We start from the raw sequence: 19,552 nt of genomic DNA, 5'->3' as shown, positions 1-19,552 counted from the left end.
AATCTCTCTCGCCGTCCATAATCAAATTCTCAAACAAATTCAAGCACAGTCTACCGTCCAACGGAAAAGTAAACTGATAAAACAATTACCAAACACATGTAAGCGGCGAGCTCCGCAAAAAGCACTCGCTTCAAAACTGTTCTCTGCCCGAGGGTGAAGTGCGCCATCTCGCCGTGCGTGCACCAACTTATGGTCGAGTTGAAAGCACCGTAAAGGGCAATGACGCCAACGACGGGAAAAACCACACTAATCAAAACGACACAGAGAAATACAGACGCCAGCTTCTTTCCGCAGTCTCGTGCGTAGCGTCTTCGAAACAGAATATCCGCCCTGGCAGATTCCATCAGGCGCGTTTCGGATGCCGTAAAGAGGGACTGTTCCAGCTGCAGAGGCCCATCTCTGGCTCGCCGTTCTCTGGTCGACGCTGAGAAACCGCGCAGTCGAAGAAGTCTGGGGGCGACTTGCCGGAATTCTTCGTCTGCCGACTGCCAGTACGAGGCACGCGGGTCGGGAGTCTGGAGAATCTGCGACCGCCGCTTGCCACCAAGAAGCAGCAACGACGAGACACGTTCACTAGATTCATTCCACAGACCTTGAACATGTTAGTCTCTTCAATTATTCACGTTAGAAACTCTTACATACCGTGACTGCGTGGAGAGTCCCAGCGGGAGTAGGCAGGACTCAGCTTGTCGATTTGATCTCGGCTGCTACCAATCTGGCCGTGCGAGAGAAGGTCGGAGCGCGGTGTGCGGGGGCTGTTGGCCGATGAGATGGTGCTTCGCGTCTCAGAATGTGGTTTCGTTACAAAGGAGCTTGCAGGATCGGTATGGTCCTCTTCACCGCGCTCAATGCGAACCTTCTGGAGTTTCGCTGCCTCGGGTAGGCTAATGAGCGGAAATGGGAGACGCGGGATACCGACCCTGCCGTTATTCAAGTCCAAAGGAGGCACCTCTGCAAACAACACCCTCTGAGGGTCTTTAGAAGACTCAAAGCCCTGCCAGTGGTTTCCGCTGCCAAAGTACTCGGAAGACGCAGTCGAGTTCAAGCTGTCGAAGCTGCCATTAAACTGCTTCATCTCGAATGTCTGAGCGTCTCGCTCTCGAGATACAGTGAGGCCATCGAGGGAGCTCGAAACGCGGCGCACTGCTGCTTGCAATCGTGATTTTGCTGGCGTGCGTGCGCCGTACTTCTGGGTGGCCCGGTACCCAGATCCCGATGTGAATGACACTGGTGGTTGATGGGCTGTCCCGCGATAGTCGTAACTGGCAGTGTCGGACACGTCTGCAACACTGCTACCAGTCTCCGCGTTTGATTGGAACTGGTGATTCTTTTGGCGGGGGAAGAGGTGATCACTTGTCACCGTTTCCCAGTCGCTTTCATGAGCGTTGGGAGAATCTTCCGGAAGAGGTAGGACAGGCTGTACAGGGCAAGATTCGACTGTTGAGCTGCGGTGAGTCGGAGACGATGTGGCCAGTTGAACAGGTATCTTGACAAAGTTGTCGACTTTCTAAGCCGATGCAACTGCGTCTGCATTGTAGAATGACCGAATATGATGCTCTCGAATGTCCCCGAGGTTCCCAGTAGAAGTACCAGTGAAGCTGACACGGCGCCGAGACGACGGCCGAGTCTCTAGCGCGCAAAGAGCTCGACTTACATCTCGCTCGGCTGAAGGGCTAAGAAACAACGAGCGACATGTGCTGGTCTCTGACCCTTGCGCACCAAGAGTGGACGTCTTTGAATGACATGCCAATTCCCTGCGCCAATCTCGGTCTAGCAATGTCGTAGCTGGCCACGCACGCTCTTGATATTGAGAGATCGGTGAAAAGTTTTCGTGGCCAATGTCAGAAGCATGAAAGCTGCTGTGACTTGCGTTGCTGTACATGCTCAACGTTGACACAAATGAATCGTCCCGACTTAACTGGGGCTGTATAGAGTATGGCTCTAGTAGGAGCCCCGAAGAGCCAGAGCTAGGCGTTGTGTTTCGTTTTTGCGAGACCGAAGGCAAGGCGCGATCTTGGCTAGCCGTATTCATTGGTGAAAAGATCAAAGTGTTTGTAATTTGGCTGTTGGGACGACGTTGCGAGGCTGTCGACGTGGGTGTCGTGTTAGAATGTCTTCTCGGTGGACGAATAATTGATCAAGTAGTAAAAGTTCGTGTCCCAGCCAGAGCCGGAACTGTAAGTATTTATGCTGAACAAAGTAATACTCTGTGTATCACATCCATGAGTGGTCGGACAAGACAGGGGCCGCGTCGGACCGAATGCACCCCCTATGAATGTTTCAATTTGTCGTATCGCAAGACAACTGGAGGCCAATGAAGGAAGTAAAATGTTGACAACGCCTTGAGAGGTGATGGAGCGTAGCTTGACAAGGTGTCACCGTACTACGAGCTGATTGTTTTTGGCATATGTTGTTGAGGCGTGAGACGATGGGAGCGAGACGCGAGACGCGACTGAAGAATAAACGCGAAAAGGGTTGTTCCCATCGACGAGCTGGCGGCTGGCAAGATTGCATCACTGTGGAGGGCCTTGATCCAAATCAGGCCGTACCTAGGTAGGTAGCGATAAGCGAAGCCCAACGGGGCTGGCAGCTGGCAGCTGGCAACATGACAAAACACAAACCGACATAGCCTTGTGAACCTGTCCAGGCGAGCCTACCTATGCACACGCAGGTGCTGGTGGTACGAAAAGACTGATGAAATGGCATACGAGGCTGTGGCTTGCACAAGATGGTCTGACGATGCTCCAGAAATGATGAAATCGCCAAGTTGGGTCGGCCAGCCCATCTCTGTACAACGCCGACTCGGCTTTCTTTTTCTTGCAAACAGTCGTCACACGCCATTGGGATTGGCCGTATCCGACGCTGTTGATCACTGCGGGCAGGGATCTGCACCTACATAGAATGCAGAAGTCGACTAGATCGACTCAATCAACCTAAACCATATTGGAGATCAGGCGAGGCCGCATAGTGAGGCTGCGACGAGGTCATGGTGGCGTCGTTGGGGCGGCTGACGCTGGGCAGATACTCTTTGCCTGATGATTGGGCTTCAAGTATAGTGCACCAGTACGAAGTACAGTTTGCAAGTATTCGATGATGCCTGGATTCGATGGTGTGTGGCCCCGACCATGCGTTGTCGCCCTATTTTGGCCGAACTAGCAAGCTGCGTCTGCTTATCTGCCAGCGTCGTTTAGGACCAACTCATGCGCGATTCGGCATGACAGCACCGTCTCGGGCCGGAAGCCTATTATTGACTTTTTAATCCGGGGGCTTCTGCTAATAACAAGGCTGTCATGAGCTGGGCCAACTAGCTGGCGGCACGGGCGGCATGGCTGGGAAAAGCCCATCAGCTCGTTCCATGTAAAGTGCATGAGTGCCAACTAACTTCCCTACCTGCTAATCGAGAACCTACTGCGGGTCACACCCTCCACCAAGCAGAGACAGCAGCCGCAACTGCGCTCCTCGGTCACCTTATCCTTCACTTTGCCTACTTCTTAGCCGCAACGAAACCCAATTCGACTCACTGCCTTTACGCTGAACGCGGACAACATGCGCCATGGACCGCAACCGCAGGCCATCCGGCTGGGATGAGCTGCCAGACGAGATCTTGCTGCAGATCATCGCCTGTATGTTCCCCGCTTCAGCCTCGCCCACGCGCCCTCCATTGAAAGGCAATCCGAGATGCTAATGTACGAAATGTGCAATAGACCTTGAACCGTATCATATCACGCGTTTGCGGCTAGTGTCGCACAGGTTGCAGGAGCTTTGCTTGGATGACGAGCTATGGAAGCGGAACTGCTTCGACGAGTCGCCCTGGTACCTAAGGCTCCAGAATAGGCGCGGCGCTACTCCCCCGTTCTTCCGTCTCGCTTCTCATGGTCACGAAGTGCAAAATGCGGCTCGGGCCACACAAAAAGATGTGACCTCAACCAAAGGCCCACATCTCGTCGTGCCACCGACTAAACCGCCGGCAGACGACAGCAAACATCGCAAATGGCGAAAGATACAAGACATGGCGAACTGGGATCCGTCGTTCCCAACCGAGCAAGTATCGTGGTACGATGAATACATTCAACGCTGTGGACCCGCCTGTATATCGTGGCTACAAACGCCGCGTATACGAGATTGTGGAGTGGAAGCTATAATCGAATCGCGTGGCGTCGCCCTGTACAACCCGCACGACGGCAACGATGGTGACGGAACAATGCTGGCTGTTTCACCCCTCGATGATGGATCTGTCTGTCTTTGGGATATCAAAGGGACTCGAGGGAAACAGGGCAGCATAATTGGGCGTAGTAAGCCTGACATCCTTTTTATTGACGGGCCCAGCGGCCAGAATAAGCGGCGGTCGAAGCGAATTGACACTGGAGTGACTGAATGTGTCAGCGTCAATCACCAGAACAACAGGGCGTTCTTTGCTGTCCAAAGTCGTAAGTGGTCTGGTTGTTTGCCTAGCATAAGTACATTACTGACTGTACGCTAGATCTTATTGAAGTCGACTTAAATCGCCTTGAAGCTGTGAGCCGACAATCGTTTGAATGGTCTATTACGACCATGTCAGCCATTAATCAGGGCCTGCCTCTAACTGTTGGAACGTCTCTTGGCATTCATCTGCACGATTTCCGAACACGAGCCAATATACCCAGTGACAGATCTGAGCGAGTGGAATGGGACGAGTCGGATGTCTACAGATCGATTTTTGATCCCAAGCCTCTGCCACCCTACGCATCGCTGTCCCAACCTACCCCCATCAGTATCCTGCATCTCCCAAAATTTGGATCTCACGACCAGATGTCGGACGACATTTATGTATCAGGACGGTTCACCAACATATTACACTATGATCGGCGTATGTTCCCGGCCATAGTAGGATCAATCTATTCTGGTGGTCTGATAAAAAGCTTGGCTGCCGTGCCATATCCATATTCAACGGTGGACTACGAGGTTCGACGGCACGGCGAGTTCCCGGTGGAGCAGATCTCACGAATCAAAAGGACTGGTAGCGGTGTGACCATGGTTGCTGGTGGCGCGTATAAGCTCAAAGGCTCCCTCGAAATGTACGGGCTCAGCTCTGCTGTCCATTCAAATGACCGCGCAACATTGCAAAATGCTGCAATGAAGAATCGACAAACAGCAGCTTCGGCGACAATTCTCTCGCTGACGACGCATGGGACCAAGATTGCATTTTCAGACGGAACCGGGTTGATCAAGTGGTTTGAGAGGGATGGCTTTACAGAATGTCGGCGACACAAAATCGGGTCATGCGATGCAAAAGCAAGTAACCTTTTGGCCAGCAATGGACGTGGTGAAATTGCGCGCAAGATTCTGTCGACAAAGTCGTTTGTGGGCCAAGATCGACCGAATAATGACAATATTCTATTTTGGACGGGCGAGCGGCTTGGTTTGCTGAGTTTCACGACAGCACCGTTATACCAATCCGATGACTTTGAGCCGCAGGATGAAGAGATGGCAGCGGAGGAAGAAAAGCGACAGCAGTATGCTGACAAGATGCGTGAGGCGCTTGAGAGGCAGACTGACGAGATGCGACTGATGAACCGGTTTGGACACGGCCCAGCATAATCATGGCGATGGACGCCTAATCTGATACCGGGCACACACGGCGCGAGCACAGCTCGCCACGTACATAATGACGAAAATAATTGAGATGCCGCATGAATACGAGTAAAATGAGATATGCTCATGGGCTCCCGGCTCTAGAAGTATTTCGCTCATAAATTTTGCTGGGACGCCACTGGTGCCCAAGGACCATTAGGCTCTGCTTGGGCTCGTCGATGCCCGGTCGCATCACGGCAACCCATCGTCTCGGAAGATGATGCTGCAAGTAGTCACGATGGTGGCAGCCAAGAAGAAAAACAAGCAGCGGCACAGGAGCAGGGAAGAGGATGTCGTCTGTCTATGAGGCAGGGCTCCGATTCGGTGCATCGAAAAAGCGAAAGAACAAATGGCATCAGAGGAGCGGCGGGCGCGGACCGCTTCCGAAGGTCCCCTAGCTTAGCTGTAGCTGGAGCACGACGCTGAGCTGCGACCATGGGCGCCCAACCTGCGAGGCTTTCCTGCTAACTACATCGCTTAACTATTATTATAGACGGGGCAGTGCTGGGCCAAAGATTTTTCTTCTCCTGCCCTCTTGTTGTCTCGAAGTCGAATCCAACTATACGAGCAATCTGTTACATTACAAATAGACCGACCTTTGCCCTCCCCTCCCCGCATCGCCGGATCTAGGTAGGTAGTGTGACAGACGGTCGGCTGCCCTTCATCACCCATCTACCCATCTACCCATCTACTTGGCTGGCACCTGCTCAAACGTCACACCACACCGCTCGCCGATCCAGCGGGCGTTTTACACTCTTTCACTATTCCCGCCGGCTCGCCACTTCCAAATTCACTCTTCGTCTTCCTTTTCATCTTTAACATCTCATTGCGATTTGTTCCGAGTCTTTGGCCCTCGACACTGGAGCCTGCTCCATGGCCTTTTGGGTTCTCGGTACTGGCGCCGGTGGTCCGCCTGACAACAGCCACCCATGGCATCCCCATCACCAAGGCAATCACTGCTACGACGACTACAGAAGCAAGGCTTTTCAGCCGCCGGCCACCCAAGATCATGTATACCACCACCAGAATGCAAACAGGCATAGCTATGACGTCCACCAACCGGACCATACCGGCGGTCACAGCACAAAGCAAGCTGCACCCTCTATCCAGATCAAGAACCTCGCTTTCTTAGTCATTCGCGAGCAACATCCCGACAGCCCGCCCTCGGAGGCATGCAAAATACATTCGGTACCTAACAACAATGAGAGCAGCTTCATTCAAGCTCCCCTCCCACAGCGTCCGGCACCCCTGGAGCGTACCGAGTCCGGGCTTCCCATCGCAGATACGGCCACTCATGAAGACGACGATGAAGAAGGTGAGCAAAGCGGGTGCTTTCTCGACGACCTGGCCGCTGCCCAGCTCGTGCGCGACCACGTCGCCAGTTTCCAACGGCGGTGCCCAGACTCACAATCCGGGCGCATTCTTCGCGCGCTGATCAACCCCAAGAATGAACGCCGGCGAACCCCGTCTCGGAGTCGGAGCAGACACCGCCGGCAGCAGGATATGCCGCACCGCCACGATGATAGCCCGAGAACCGCTGGGACCTCGTCTTCTGCGTTTCCTCTCGACAACGACGCCCTTCGTAGCGTCTTTTCCGCCGCCAACGAGCTTTTTTTCGCAAATCGCCTTGCGCGCCGCGTCGCCTGGGACTGGAGCCACCCGGGCAGCGCGCAGTATCAGAGCGCCGTCGTCGGCACCACGGCGCTGCGTCGCTGCGCCCACCTCGGCGGCTGGGAGACGCTGATTGTGCTGTCGTCGCCTGTGCTGCGCGACACGCGCTACAACCGCCGGCTACTACTGTCGACCTTTTTGCACGAGATGATACACAGCTTCTTGTTTGTGACATGCGGTCGGAAAGCTGGCCGGCAGGGTGGCCACACGGAAGGCTTCCTCCAGATTGCCCAGGTCATTGATGCGTGGGTGGGTAAGGACTACCTGCGACTGAGCGACATGCAGGCGGATCTGCAGTATTTCGAGGACGGCAGTCCGGTGCCCGCGACACCTTGCATGGGGTACAGGCAAATGATTCATGATCACGGCGGCGGGGGTGGGCAGGAGCCGAGGCAGAGGGCTGCGGTCCCCGCGTGGCAGCTGGACAATGAGAGAAATGTGTGGCCGCATCCAAGCGGCGGAGACGCTGCAGGGCATGGCATGTACCTGAATGAGCCTGTGCTGCCGCCGCCGCAGCAGTTTCGGCATCCGGATGACGGCGCCTGGCAGTGGTACGAGCGGGAGGGCTTCGAGACCCGCGACGGTCCGGTTGTCGGTATGCACTATTAGATTTCCATCATTCGCATTTGTACGGATTACATTGGAAGGCAGCGAGCATTGCTATGGCGTTTTCTTTTACTTTTTAATTGGGGTTTTAATGAAGATGCATGGAACAACTGGATGTACACGATGACATGATGCATGAGTTGTCTTTGCAGAGTTTTGTTGAATTGTCAACTATTGGATGGCCAAGAAATATAGCTTGAATCATACGTTTTACCATCTCTGACGTTCCCAGTTGCCAGTCATGCCAGTTCAAAAACACACCCGTGAAAATGCAACAAACGCCTGATGATGCGGGTAGAACAATGCAAAACAGAGCAAGTCATCGATACCACCATTTCTTTGCAATATGAGGACAAGAGCCACGTATCCAATCTCGGCTCCTGTCTGTAGTAAGACGAGGCAGGCGACCTGAATGCTACTAACGTCTAGCAATGGATCGGTAGTTTGTGCCGGCGTTTTCATGGCCCTTGATTAGTGGCTGCCTCTCATCGCTGTCGTCGTCGTCGTCGTCATCATCGTCATCATCGCTGCCCACCACGGCCGACTCGTTGGGCAGCAGCACCGCACTCCCTCTGCCGCCGCCACTGCTACTCTCTGACTCCTCTCCCTCCTCGGCCGTCGCAGTAGTACGTCCGGCCGTGGGTCCAGCCCCCTCGACGATGAGGAACCCTGGCACGGCGCCAATCAGGGCGACGAGACCGAGGAAAAAGTAGGCGGCGACGACGTAGCCGCGGTCAACGCCTTGGGTAAAGACCCAGCCGGCCGATGCGGGCCCGAGGGCGCGGCAGAGGGCGCTGAACATGGTGGCGAAGCCGTTGAGGGAGGATAGGATGCGAAGGGAGGTGCACGAGTTGGTGAGGAGGATGGTGGTGGAGGGGAAGGCGACGATGATGCAAAACGCCTTGAGGACCATGACGCCGACGATGGCGAGGAAGCGCGCGCGAGGGGTGGGGAAGAGGGAGGCGTAGGGCGTGATGAAGTAGACGATGGGGAGGGCAATGGCTGGTGAGACAAGTCGGTCAGTATTGTACGAGGTGTGCGTTTTCTTCTTCTTATTTTCAAGCGAGAGGCAGTGGAAAGACATACAGCAGGCGCGAAAGGCGCGCAGGACGCCGTAACGAGCGACGAGAGCCGGATAGAGAATAAACTGCACGGCGGCGCTGGTAACGCCGTAGATAATGAAGATTGTGCCAATGGTGCCCGGGTCGAGGCCGAAGCCGCCGTTAAAGTACAAGGGCGGCCGGTAGTTGTCGGGCGTGCGCGGCTCGACAGGCGTGCTGAGGAAGACGGTAATGTTTTGGTCATAGGCGACCGAGTGGAACGCGAGAAAGGAGTAGGAGAGCAGCGTGACGACGGTCTGGTAGGTGAAGATCTCACGAAGCGTCGCGGACGGGCCCCGGGCCTTGCCGCCGCGTGCCAAGGGCCTCGAGGGGACGAGCGGCGCCGTGGCTTCACCGTCGACAAATGACGAGGTACGGCCGCGGGGCTTGATGATACGTCTCCGCGAAAAGGCGCGTTTGAAGCGCTGACCGACCAACAGGCCCCAGTCTGTGTGGTCACGCTTCGTCTCGAGCGTTTCCTGCGCGAATGTGTAAGCGGATATGCGCGTTCGCCGCATCGAGGATGGTCAACGTACCTTGAGAAAGAATGTGGCGCTACAGACGGAGATGAGGAAGAAGACGGTGGCAAGCAAGTTGGGGAGCGCATAGGGAAAGGTGGTGAAGAAGGGGATGCCGCCGAAAAGACCCGGGTACTGCTCGGCGGGCTTGGCGAAGAAGCCACCAAAGGCAGGGCCGACGACGGAGCCGAGCGACCAGACGAGCGGCATGATGGAAAAGGCGCGGGGCTGAAGTTCTCGCTCCGGTACCATCTCGGCCACCATGGTTCGGATGATGCCGACTATCAAAAATTCATGTCAGTGAGAAATGAGAGTCCTTTTCCGACTGTTTGAAAGTACATGTGTAGAGTAACGCACCGTTTCCGTTGCCACCGCCTTGAATGGCGCGAACGGTAATGGCCATGGGCAGGCTGGTCGACAGGCCCCAGATAATGAAGCACGTCATGGTGCTGAGCAGGCCGGCGATGAGGACGGGCTTGCGGCCGTAGCGGTCAGCGGCGCGGCCCCAAGGCACGGCGGTGACGCTCTGGGCGAGGGAGAAGGCGGCCGCTGTGAGGCCGGCCCAGGTGGCAATGTCGTTTTCGGCGACGCCAAAGTCGCGAATCATGTCCGGGAGGTAGGGGTTCACAGAAGTATAGGCGATGGGCTCTGCGAAGCGGGCGACGGCTGGTGAGAGAGGAGGGTAGAGGAGGACATCAGCAAGCTTTTCATGGTGTGGCGAGGCATGAGGTGCGGCAACGAGTTTGACGACGAATCAAAAGTAAATGGATAGCTTATCACGGGGCCGAAATGCGAGAGAAGTAGCATGATGTAGCGGCCAAATTGTATGTATACTTCAATAATGGTGTTTTTGTGTGCATACGGTGATGGGGGCAGCAACGACAGAGCAGTTGCATCCGTTTGGGAGTGTTTGCGTACCGAGAATAGCGAGCTGCTGCACAGGCAGCTTAGGCCCAGCAGAGTCGACATCTTTGGCCATGACTGCTTGCAGGTAATGTTACTCAATATAAGACGGATGGCTCAGAGTGGTAAGTCGTCTGAATGCGTCTAGTGGGATCGATGATGCACGGCTCTGCGAAGGACGCAGGTGGCGAGGGGGACGGGTTGCAGCCCAGCGGCAGTAGGTAGGTGGAGGTGCTTATAAGTGGTATGTTATATACAGCGAAGTGAGTACGCCATGATATTTACTCCGATTACCTATGTAGAGAGGTAGCAATTATCAGGTAAAAGAAAAAGGAGCCAAGGGGATAGCAAACAAGCCAGTGTTTGGGGGACAAACGTGAGGATTTTGGAGATGAAGATGTGAGAAGCGTGCATAACGGCTTTATGTAGGTAGGCAGAGAAGTAAGGTAGGTAACTAGATTCTGGGGAAGGAAGGCTAGAAAAGGTCAGCTGCAGGCGCTGGAAACCCCCGCTATTTAGGTATTATGCATCTAAATTCACATGAATTTAGCACTCAGTACCCAGTAAGTAGCGGATAGCTAGCTCCCTACCTGCTGCCCCCGACACTGTGGCTTGCTGGTGCCGCCGATGACGGGATTTCGTCATGGCGAGGCGATTCATGAGGCTGTTTGTTTATCTTTGACAATTTGAACAGAGATATGGACCAACTTGGAATGGCGTCTGCCATTCAAATCACAAAAAGGCTGATGACCTGATGCACCCACACACGATACAAGCGCGGCTCAGAATGTCATGCAGATTCGGTCTCTTGAATCAGGTTATACAGATCAACAAGGTGGTTCCCAAAACCTTTAGATACAGAATTCAACCATCTCGGGCGCTAAGCCGTCTTCGCCGTCTAACACGATTATGTATCCAGACGGTACGGCCGCAGTCTGACCTTGTGTACGGCATAGACAGACGGTGAAGATTGTGAAATTGAAGATTCGTTTGAATATTTGAGCAAAATGCACGTCGCAAATTCTCCAGCTGCATCCTATCGCGACCAACCCGGCAGGCCGGCAAGCCACTGGCATGGCTCCCGGCCCCGAGTCTCGGAGCGCCATGCCGCTGCGGGGAAACACCTCCAGACCTTGGCCTTGTACCTCGGTCATACAAAATTGCTGCCGTCGATACCTGCCCGGCCCCTACGCGGGAGGCGTACCCTGGCATGCCGGTCGCTACCCATTACGACATGGATGGTTGCAACCGTGCAAGATTGCTTGCCTCTGGCGTGCTATGCAATTACTTTTAAATTCACTATACCTATCAAGACTCTTTGAATCTTTTCTCATGTTTCCACGTTTCTGCAAGCTCTGCATCGCCGTCTATTGAACGACGCGCTCGGTTCGACTATGACGGAACCGTAAGTACACCATTTCTTTCTTTCTTTCTTTTCTTCTATCTATACGGATGGATATAGCTCTCGTTTGTGCCCCGCTGCTTTTAAAGCCGCCCGTCTGCCCTCTGTTCGTCGCCGTGTTGAAGGGTGCAGCATCCGAGACAGCCCTGAGCCACGCGGCTTTGGCTGCAACACCAAGGTCAACTTGCGAGACAAATCCTGCCCCCAACAAACACATATCCAGGGAGCAAACGCACAACCTCCCAACGGGCCTAATCGCATTCTCTTCTTCTTCTTTCTTTCCATTTACTTGTCAAAATCTGGCATTGACTTGCTCAAGGTTCAAATTCCCCTCTTGGTCCGCGGCACCACCACCGCCGGAGAAAATGGCCGCCCACGCCCACCACCACTACCATGCTCACGCCGAGTCGACGCCGCTCATCCACGCCTCGCGCAACGCCGCCCTTGCTGACCAGCGCCGCCGCCGCGAGAACCGGACCTGCCGCCGCTTCTTCCTCATCGCCGTTTCCTGCATCGCCCTCTGGGGCCTCTTCTCCTTCTTCTTCCACGCCCTGTTCGTCTGGCCCTACCACTACCACCGCCCCCACGACGGCCGCCACTCGGCCAGCGACCGCGACGGCGGCGGCGTCCTGACCTATGACCAGCTCAAGGCCATCCTTCTCGACACGCCCAACTCTGAAAAGGCCCGCGAATGGAGCAAGTACTACACCGCTGGCGCCCACCTTGCCGGCAAGAACTTTTCCCAGGTGCGTCGCAACTGGTGTAGTAAACACTTTACCGGACGGACGGATAGGTGGCTAACACAAGACATGGTCAGGCCGACTGGACCCGGCAAAAGTGGGAGTCTTGGGGCGTCTCCTCTAGCATTGCCGCCTACGATGTCTACATCAACTACCCCGTCGACCACAGCCTGTCACTGCTCAAAAAGGCCAAGGGCCATTCCGGCGCCTGGGACGTTGCCTTTAAAGCCTCCCTCACCGAGGATATCCTCGACGAGGACCCCACCAGCGGTTCGCCCGACCGCATCCCGACCTTTCACGGCTACTCGGCCAGCGGCAACGTGACGGGCCAGTTCGTCTACGTCAACTACGGCACGTACGCCGACTACGAGGACCTGGTCCGCGCGGGCGTCGATCTGCGCGGCAAGATTGCCGTGGCCAAGTACGGCGGCATCTTCCGCGGCCTCAAGATCAAGCGCGCGCAGGAGCTCGGCGTCATCGGCGTCCTCATCTACAGCGACCCGGGAGACGACGGCGAGCTCACCGAGGAAAACGGCTACAAAGCCTATCCGCACGGCCCCGCGCGTCAGCCCAGCAGCGTCCAGCGCGGCAGCGTCGAGTTCCTCAGCACCCGCCCGGGCGACCCGACCACCCCCGGCTACCCCTCCAAACCCGGCGCCCCGCGCGCGCCCCCCAACGACGTCATCCCAGAGATCCCCTCTATTCCAATCTCCTACGTCGACGCCCTGCCCATCCTCAGGGCTCTCAACGGCCACGGACCCAATGCGAGCGACTTTGGCAATCCCTGGACGCGTAACCTCGGCCTCGTCCACAAGGGCGTCAAATACAACGTCGGCCCGTCCCCCGCCCACCTCGCCCTCAATCTCTACAACGAGCAAGAGTACGTCACCACCCCGCAGTGGGACGTTATCGGCATCGTCAACGGCACTGTCCCCAACGAGGTCATCATCATCGGCAACCACCGCGACGCCTGGATCGTCGGCGGCGCCGGCGACCCCAACAGCGGCTCCGCCATCCTCAACGAAGTCGTGCGCAGCGTTGGCGTCGCCCTCGAGGCCGGCTGGCAGCCGCACCGCACCATTGTCTTTGCCTCGTGGGACGGCGAGGAGTACGGCCTCATCGGCAGCACCGAGTGGGTGGAGGAGTACCTCCCCTGGATCGACGACGCCAACGTAGCCTACATCAACGTCGACGTCGGCGCCGCGGGCCCCGTCTTCCAGGCGTCGGCTGCGCCGCTGCTCAACCAGGTTCTACGCGACGCCACCCGTCTCGTGCCCTCGGCCAACCAGACGGTCCCCGGCCAGACTATTGGCGACGTCTGGGACGGCCGCATCAGCACCATGGGCAGCGGCAGCGACTTTACCGCCTTCCAGGACTACGCCGGCGTGCCCTGCATCGACATGGGCTTCAAGGGCGGCCCGCGCGACCCCGTCTACCACTACCACTCCAACTACGACAGCTTTGCATGGATGGAAAGTTTTGGCGACCCGGGCTTCCGCTACCACCGCAGCATGGCCCAGCTCCTCGGCCTCCTCGTGGCCGAGCTCGTCGATAACCTTGTCATTCCCTTTCAGGCCGCCGAGTACGCCGACGCCCTCGGCACCTACCTCGATCAGGTCGAGAACAAGCTGCGCCACTACGACTACCGCGACGGCGACGACAACAACCACCATGCCGCAATTGACTTTGCGAGCATGGACGACGAGACGCTATTTCTTGAACGCGGCCGCGTCGGCAGCTTCCAAGCCAAAGACGACGTGGTGACGGTCAACGCCGACGCCTTTTGGACTAGTCTGAGAGATATGCGCCTGTCGCTGGCGCGCTTCCGCATCGTCGCCGGCGAGCTGGACGAGCAGGCCGAGCACGCGCGCGAGGCTCTGGACCGGGGCCTGCCGTGGTGGAACATTGTCGGCAAGATTCGCCTCGGCGTCACCATTCTCCTCGTCAACCACAAGTACAAGGAGCTCGAGCGCTACTTTTTGTTCGAGGGAGGCTTGGACGGCCGTAGCTGGTTCAAGCATGTCGTGTTTGCGCCGGGTCTGTGGACCGGCTACGCTGGTGGTGAGTTTTTTTCTTGTTCTTTCTGTTAGATGGGACTACGTTGTGACATTTTGCTAATTGGTTAAACAATAGCCGTTTACCCCGGATTGATGGAGAGCATCGATGCCAAGGACTACAGCAACGGCCTCAAGTGGTCTGGCATCATCAACAAGTGCATTCGCAGAGCGACCAAGAGCCTACAGTAGGCGTAATGACGGCGTTAATTTAGTGCACATCTGATGAATTGAAAAATATTCGCATCTCGATTGGGAGTTACCTTGCACGCGCTGAGAGCGCCCGCCAGCAATTTGGAAACAAGCAAGTAAATTATAATGTCGTGCGATTGGATAACGTATTGCATCCTATACACTTTGAGGAGCTCATAACAAACGCCAATACGCCAGAACCTCACACATTACCCTCGTTTCGACCAGTCTTCTCCATCATCATGTGTAGTACGGGCTGTGCGGCTGTTGTGGAGGGGGAGGATAAGCCACCGCCTGCTGCGTCGGCATCGGCGAGACAGACTTGTGATACGAGGTGCCCGTGTGCGAAGGCATCACTGGCGCCGGCGCATAGTAGCTCGTTTGCTGCTGCTGCACGTACCCCTGGCCAGCGTAGACGCCCTGCTGCTGCGGCGGCGCGCCGTACATGGCCTGCGGGTTATACACCGTGTTCTGCTGGGTAAACGGTATGTCGGCACCGCTCTGCGGGACGGTCTGGTAAGTGGTGTTCTGCGGGGGCGTCATCAGGACGCTGGCGCCGACCACGTGGCGGACCGGCCGGCTGTGGAGGCCGGCGCGGTGGTGTCTATGGATGACGACGGCATTGACGACGAGGCAAATGAAGAAGAGGAGGCTGCGTTTTTTGCATGTCCCTAGTTAGTTTGTGCGCTTTCTACAGCTTTGTTGAATGTGCCACGCCCAGATAAAAAAGACTCACAACTCGACCGCGCCGAGTCCCGCGGCCGCAGCGCCAATGGCGGCATTGGCCGTCGTCGTGTACCTATCCCCGTCGTACCAGCTGTCATAGTAGCGTCGACCGAGGAGGTATTTGAAGTTGTAGGAGCCGCCGCGCAGGCCGCGGCCGCCAAACAGCCCCGCGGCGAGGATGGCGCAGGCCGCAAAGCCGCCGAGCCAGAGCAGGTACTGGTAAATGTCGAGGACGAGGACGGCCCAGTAGTTGAAGGCGCGGGGGGCGCATGAGTGTGCGCTGATGAGCCAGATGCTGGTAATGATTGTGCAGACGGCCTTTTTTTGCCCCTGGTCAGTACTACTTGTATGGTTCTTTTTTTTTTTTTTTTTTTTTTTTTTTCTACAAAACGTGTATGTAAGAGAGAGAGAAAAGGGATCTTGCCGTAAAGATTTGCACGTAGAAACCGGCGCCAATGACGCTGGTGGTAACGAGGTAGCTGCAGAGACCGAGGGTGACGACGGCGATGATGAGCTGCAGGATGCGAATGGTGATCCAGCCCTTGGGATAGTTGGGCATGTGCTCCTTGCCCGGCGCGCGTACTTCGGAACCCATCGTTTGCTAGTAGCTAGTGGGAGTATCAAGGTCGTCGAGTCGTGAATGGAGTATGCCAGTTGGTCGTCGCGGCTTCGGTCACACTTTTGAAGCAACTCAAGTCACTTACACGAGTTAAAAGAGTCAAGAGATGAATATAGCCCCAACTACAAAATTGTGAAAAGAGGCGGTAAACCTCCTTGATAAGCAGTTGCAGATCCCGAGTGCGCCCAGCTCAGGGAGCCACCCGTTTATGTTGAGTTTTGCTCTTCATGTCAAGACTTGGTGCCTCACATGCAGGCACGCGGCCACTGGCCGAGTCTGCCTCGTTGTTTTCTTGACCCTGAAAGTCCACCGCATTTTGGTTCAGCTCCGCGAGCCGACGAGATTAGCTTCTCCATCTGACTGGGGTAGCTTTTTACTGCACTTGGTCGGGGGCGTCGATAGAGATTGGCTGATGGGACATGACGTTTCCACTGCGGCTGAAGCTGGACTTTTTTTTTTTTTTGGTGTTGGTTAAATCTCTGCGTCCATTGCCGTAATTAAATAAATAATGTCTGTCACGATTGCTTCTCTTGGAGCAAAGAACTGTGTGAGAAGAGGGTAATGCACAACATTACCCTGTTTGCTCTTCCGCTTGGGAAACTCGTAGTCGCTTCACAGACTCTTGTATTCCTTCTCGCGCGTTTTGTCTGCCAAGATGATGATAGTCTTGTTGAACTGGTGAGCTGGCTGGCAGGGCTCTTCCGGGCTGACTTTTGGGCCAGTTATCGTGTGGGCCGCTGGCCGATCATCAGCCCTACCTCTTGGCACGTCAACTGGGCTCGCATGTCGCAGAAAGCTTCCTCTCCCTCCTTAGTCATCTCCAAAAAAATTACCGTGCATCAATCATGTCGTTTTGCAGGATGAGGGGCCTTTTTGATTCAACCAAACTCGATAATGCCCCCCTCCAGATCAATGTACGACATGGCCTTGTGTGGCTTCGCGCTCCATCGCATGGGTTGCCCGAAACCAGTTGCTAGCTAAAACGATCGACGTCCAGTAGCACAACGAAGCTCTCTCCAGCCCGAAAGCGGTCCTCAGAAATGCACAACACACCTTCTACCTGTGCCAAACGTGCCCTTGCTGGGTCAACGATGCTTTCGAAAAGGGCAAGGAAGGTCCAAGCCAGTGGCTGATGAGCTGATGGACGGGGGCTTGGAGGCGTCAGCGTTTGTCGCGGTCAAACAACAACAACAGCAACAACACAACGGCTTCGCAGCGGCTTTGCGAGATACGACAAGGCTCAGCCAGAATTATATCCTAAAGATATCTTGCAATCAAACAGTGTCCCTCCGATGGCGTCTCATCAGCCACAAGAAAACCCAGGGCGTCTGATACCACTACCCGAAGAGCTACTTGTTAATGTGATTTCGCATCTTACCAACCGCGAAAAAAAGTGCTTGCGCACCGTCAATAGCATATTTAAGCGGCTCTCTCCCTTGCGTTTTGACCGTGTCTTCCTCTCGGCCAACTCGCGTAACATTGACGTCTTCCGCGCTATCGCCGACGACGACGAGCTGCGACATGGTGTTACAGAAATTGTGTGGGATGATGGGCGGCTCAAGGACTGCAGATACTCTCCTGACAATGATCTTGATGACGAGTTTAATGAGAGAGCAACTGAAGCCATTGTTGCAGGGCCTGATTGCCCGTATTGGTACAAAATGGTTCGCCTGTTCAGTCTGGCGCATGCCATGGGGTTGAGTACTAATCGCATGGCACTGCCTGAGCTGCCGAATAATATCATCAGCCTCACTGACTCTTGGAAGTACTACAAGATGCTTCTACAGGACCAAAAGGCGGTCCTGAATTCCAACGCCGATGTGCAGGCGCTCAAGCATGGCCTGATGCGCTTCCCATCGCTAAAGCGCATCACCCTCGTACCATCCGCCCATGGTCCATTCGTCGGCCGGCCTTTGTACGAGACGCCCATGCTGCGTGATTTTCCGCCCAACTTTGGCTACCTCCTGCCGCGGAACTGGCCCGGCATGAAATCCCCACAGTCTCTGGACAAGGTCTACTCGTGGTATAACTACAACCCCAAACCCACGAGCGAGTATGGACAGAGCGATGATCAACAGCGCGAGTATGAAAATCAGTGGCGAGGCTTCCGCGTGCTGTTGAGGACGCTAGCTGAGAATCCGCATCACATCACCGAGTTCGTCATGGACATGCATCATCACCGAACAGGCATCAACTGCTCCATCTTCGGTTGGCCAAAGAAGCCAAGCCAATTAGAGCACGATCTAGTCAAGCTCCTGTCTACGCCAGGCTTCCGACGTCTTGATCTAGCTCTCTTGACCGGCGACAAGGAGCGCTACGAGTGGCCCGTGTTTCACACGGCATTCTTGCGGCGGGCGCTGGAGAGGGCGGAACAGCTCGAGCACATCAGTCTGTCGTGCACACTGGATATTCAACCCAACGGACATGCGGCGCCGCTCAGTCTGCACAGGCAGGAAGATGCGGTGCCATTGCAGGCCATTTTCCCTTTGGAATTATGGCCGAAGCTGCAACACTTTGCCCTCAACCGGCTTCCTGTGCGGAAAGAAGGCCTCGTCTCTTTTCTCGCAGCTATGCCAGACTCGCTTCGTTCCGTCACGCTCAGCCATCTCGGTTTTGTAGACGAAACCAGCTCCTGGCAGAATCTGCTGGGCGACATGCGCGACATGCTCGACTAGAAGACGCGCGCTGTTGAAGAGAGGCCCAGCGTGAGCATTATTGTGAAGAATCCACAAGTCACCGATCAGTGGAAATTTGTCTACCTCAACATGGCTGCCGACGAGTTTCTGTATAGCAGCTCAGAGGTCAGCGCGAACCCATTTGGGGAATTCGACGACTCTAATGACCCTATCGATGGCCCGGGAGTCATGGAACGAAGTTATATCGATCCATCGTTTGAGAGGCCATATCGGATCGAAACTTGCGAGGGCGGTCGGCGTGCAGTGCATCGCCATGGTGGAACCCGAGACTCGCTTTCACGCCGTGATTATTGAAGATGACGACGATGGAGATTAGCAGGTATACTGTCAAGCAGGCTGACAGGCATATAGATCGTCTTGCATAGATATTCTTCAGATGATTCCGAGGACATTGTTAAAAGTAGTTTACTTTGTCTTGTAGCCAAGCAACCAGCAAGGTTTTGAATTGTCCGTGCTCTGCCAAAACACGTTGCTTTCTGCTCCCTTTGCGCTTAGCTAACACGCTTTCCTTGTCATGACTACCTACTCTTGTCATACCTTGTCTTGCCCTTTGACAACAATCGGCCAGTCACACATCACCATGGCGCTACGTGCATGTAGCGCGCGCCACGTCGATCAGATCAGCCAGCGACCCTCCTTTTTTACTAATAACACTAAACCCAGACTGACAATTGAGATCCATTCCCATCAATTCCCATTCTTTTCACCGAGATTT

General features: G+C 55.3%; 7 protein-coding genes across 7 annotated transcripts; 4 read left to right on the top strand and 3 right to left on the bottom strand.

Annotated features, from left to right (window-relative positions):
- Positions 1-50: 50 nt before the first annotated feature.
- BBA_00253 (uncharacterized protein) lies at positions 51-1,882 on the bottom strand (the record flags this gene model as incomplete). The annotated part of the gene is made up of 3 exons (XM_008595350.1): positions 51-592; positions 643-1,507; positions 1,655-1,882. The coding sequence occupies 3 exons, from the start codon at positions 1,880-1,882 to the stop codon at positions 51-53; spliced, it is 1,635 nt and encodes a 544-aa protein (XP_008593572.1).
- Positions 1,883-3,553: 1,671 nt separating this feature from the next.
- On the top strand, positions 3,554-5,577 carry BBA_00252 (F-box domain-containing protein; the record flags this gene model as incomplete). Its single annotated transcript, XM_008595349.1, has 3 exons — positions 3,554-3,623; positions 3,705-4,427; positions 4,481-5,577. 3 exons carry the CDS (start codon positions 3,554-3,556, stop codon positions 5,575-5,577), a joined length of 1,890 nt encoding a protein of 629 aa, XP_008593571.1.
- A 906-nt stretch (positions 5,578-6,483) lies between these two features.
- Positions 6,484-7,890, top strand: BBA_00251 (uncharacterized protein; the record flags this gene model as incomplete). The annotated part of the gene is made up of 1 exon (XM_008595348.1): positions 6,484-7,890. One exon carries the CDS (start codon positions 6,484-6,486, stop codon positions 7,888-7,890), a length of 1,407 nt encoding a protein of 468 aa, XP_008593570.1.
- Positions 7,891-8,305: 415 nt separating this feature from the next.
- On the bottom strand, positions 8,306-10,484 carry BBA_00250 (major facilitator superfamily transporter; the record flags this gene model as incomplete). The annotated part of the gene is made up of 4 exons (XM_008595347.1): positions 8,306-9,466; positions 9,524-9,786; positions 9,863-10,208; positions 10,368-10,484. 4 exons carry the CDS (start codon positions 10,482-10,484, stop codon positions 8,306-8,308), a joined length of 1,887 nt encoding a protein of 628 aa, XP_008593569.1.
- Positions 10,485-12,175: 1,691 nt separating this feature from the next.
- Positions 12,176-14,796, top strand: BBA_00249 (PA domain-containing protein; the record flags this gene model as incomplete). The annotated part of the gene is made up of 3 exons (XM_008595346.1): positions 12,176-12,556; positions 12,628-14,611; positions 14,684-14,796. The coding sequence occupies 3 exons, from the start codon at positions 12,176-12,178 to the stop codon at positions 14,794-14,796; spliced, it is 2,478 nt and encodes an 825-aa protein (XP_008593568.1).
- A 240-nt stretch (positions 14,797-15,036) lies between these two features.
- On the bottom strand, positions 15,037-16,117 carry BBA_00248 (uncharacterized protein; the record flags this gene model as incomplete). Its single annotated transcript, XM_008595345.1, has 3 exons — positions 15,037-15,448; positions 15,533-15,862; positions 15,909-16,117. The coding sequence occupies 3 exons, from the start codon at positions 16,115-16,117 to the stop codon at positions 15,037-15,039; spliced, it is 951 nt and encodes a 316-aa protein (XP_008593567.1).
- A 1,685-nt stretch (positions 16,118-17,802) lies between these two features.
- Positions 17,803-18,816, top strand: BBA_00247 (uncharacterized protein; the record flags this gene model as incomplete). The annotated part of the gene is made up of 1 exon (XM_008595344.1): positions 17,803-18,816. The coding sequence occupies one exon, from the start codon at positions 17,803-17,805 to the stop codon at positions 18,814-18,816; it is 1,014 nt and encodes a 337-aa protein (XP_008593566.1).
- Positions 18,817-19,552: the final 736 nt, after the last annotated feature.

Source organism: Beauveria bassiana, assembly GCF_000280675.1.
Source record: "Beauveria bassiana ARSEF 2860 unplaced genomic scaffold BBA_S00001, whole genome shotgun sequence".
NCBI classification, from domain to species: domain Eukaryota; kingdom Fungi; phylum Ascomycota; class Sordariomycetes; order Hypocreales; family Cordycipitaceae; genus Beauveria; species Beauveria bassiana.
Note: the sequence above shows the minus strand (reverse complement) of the source record. Positions and strands in the feature narration are given on the sequence as shown.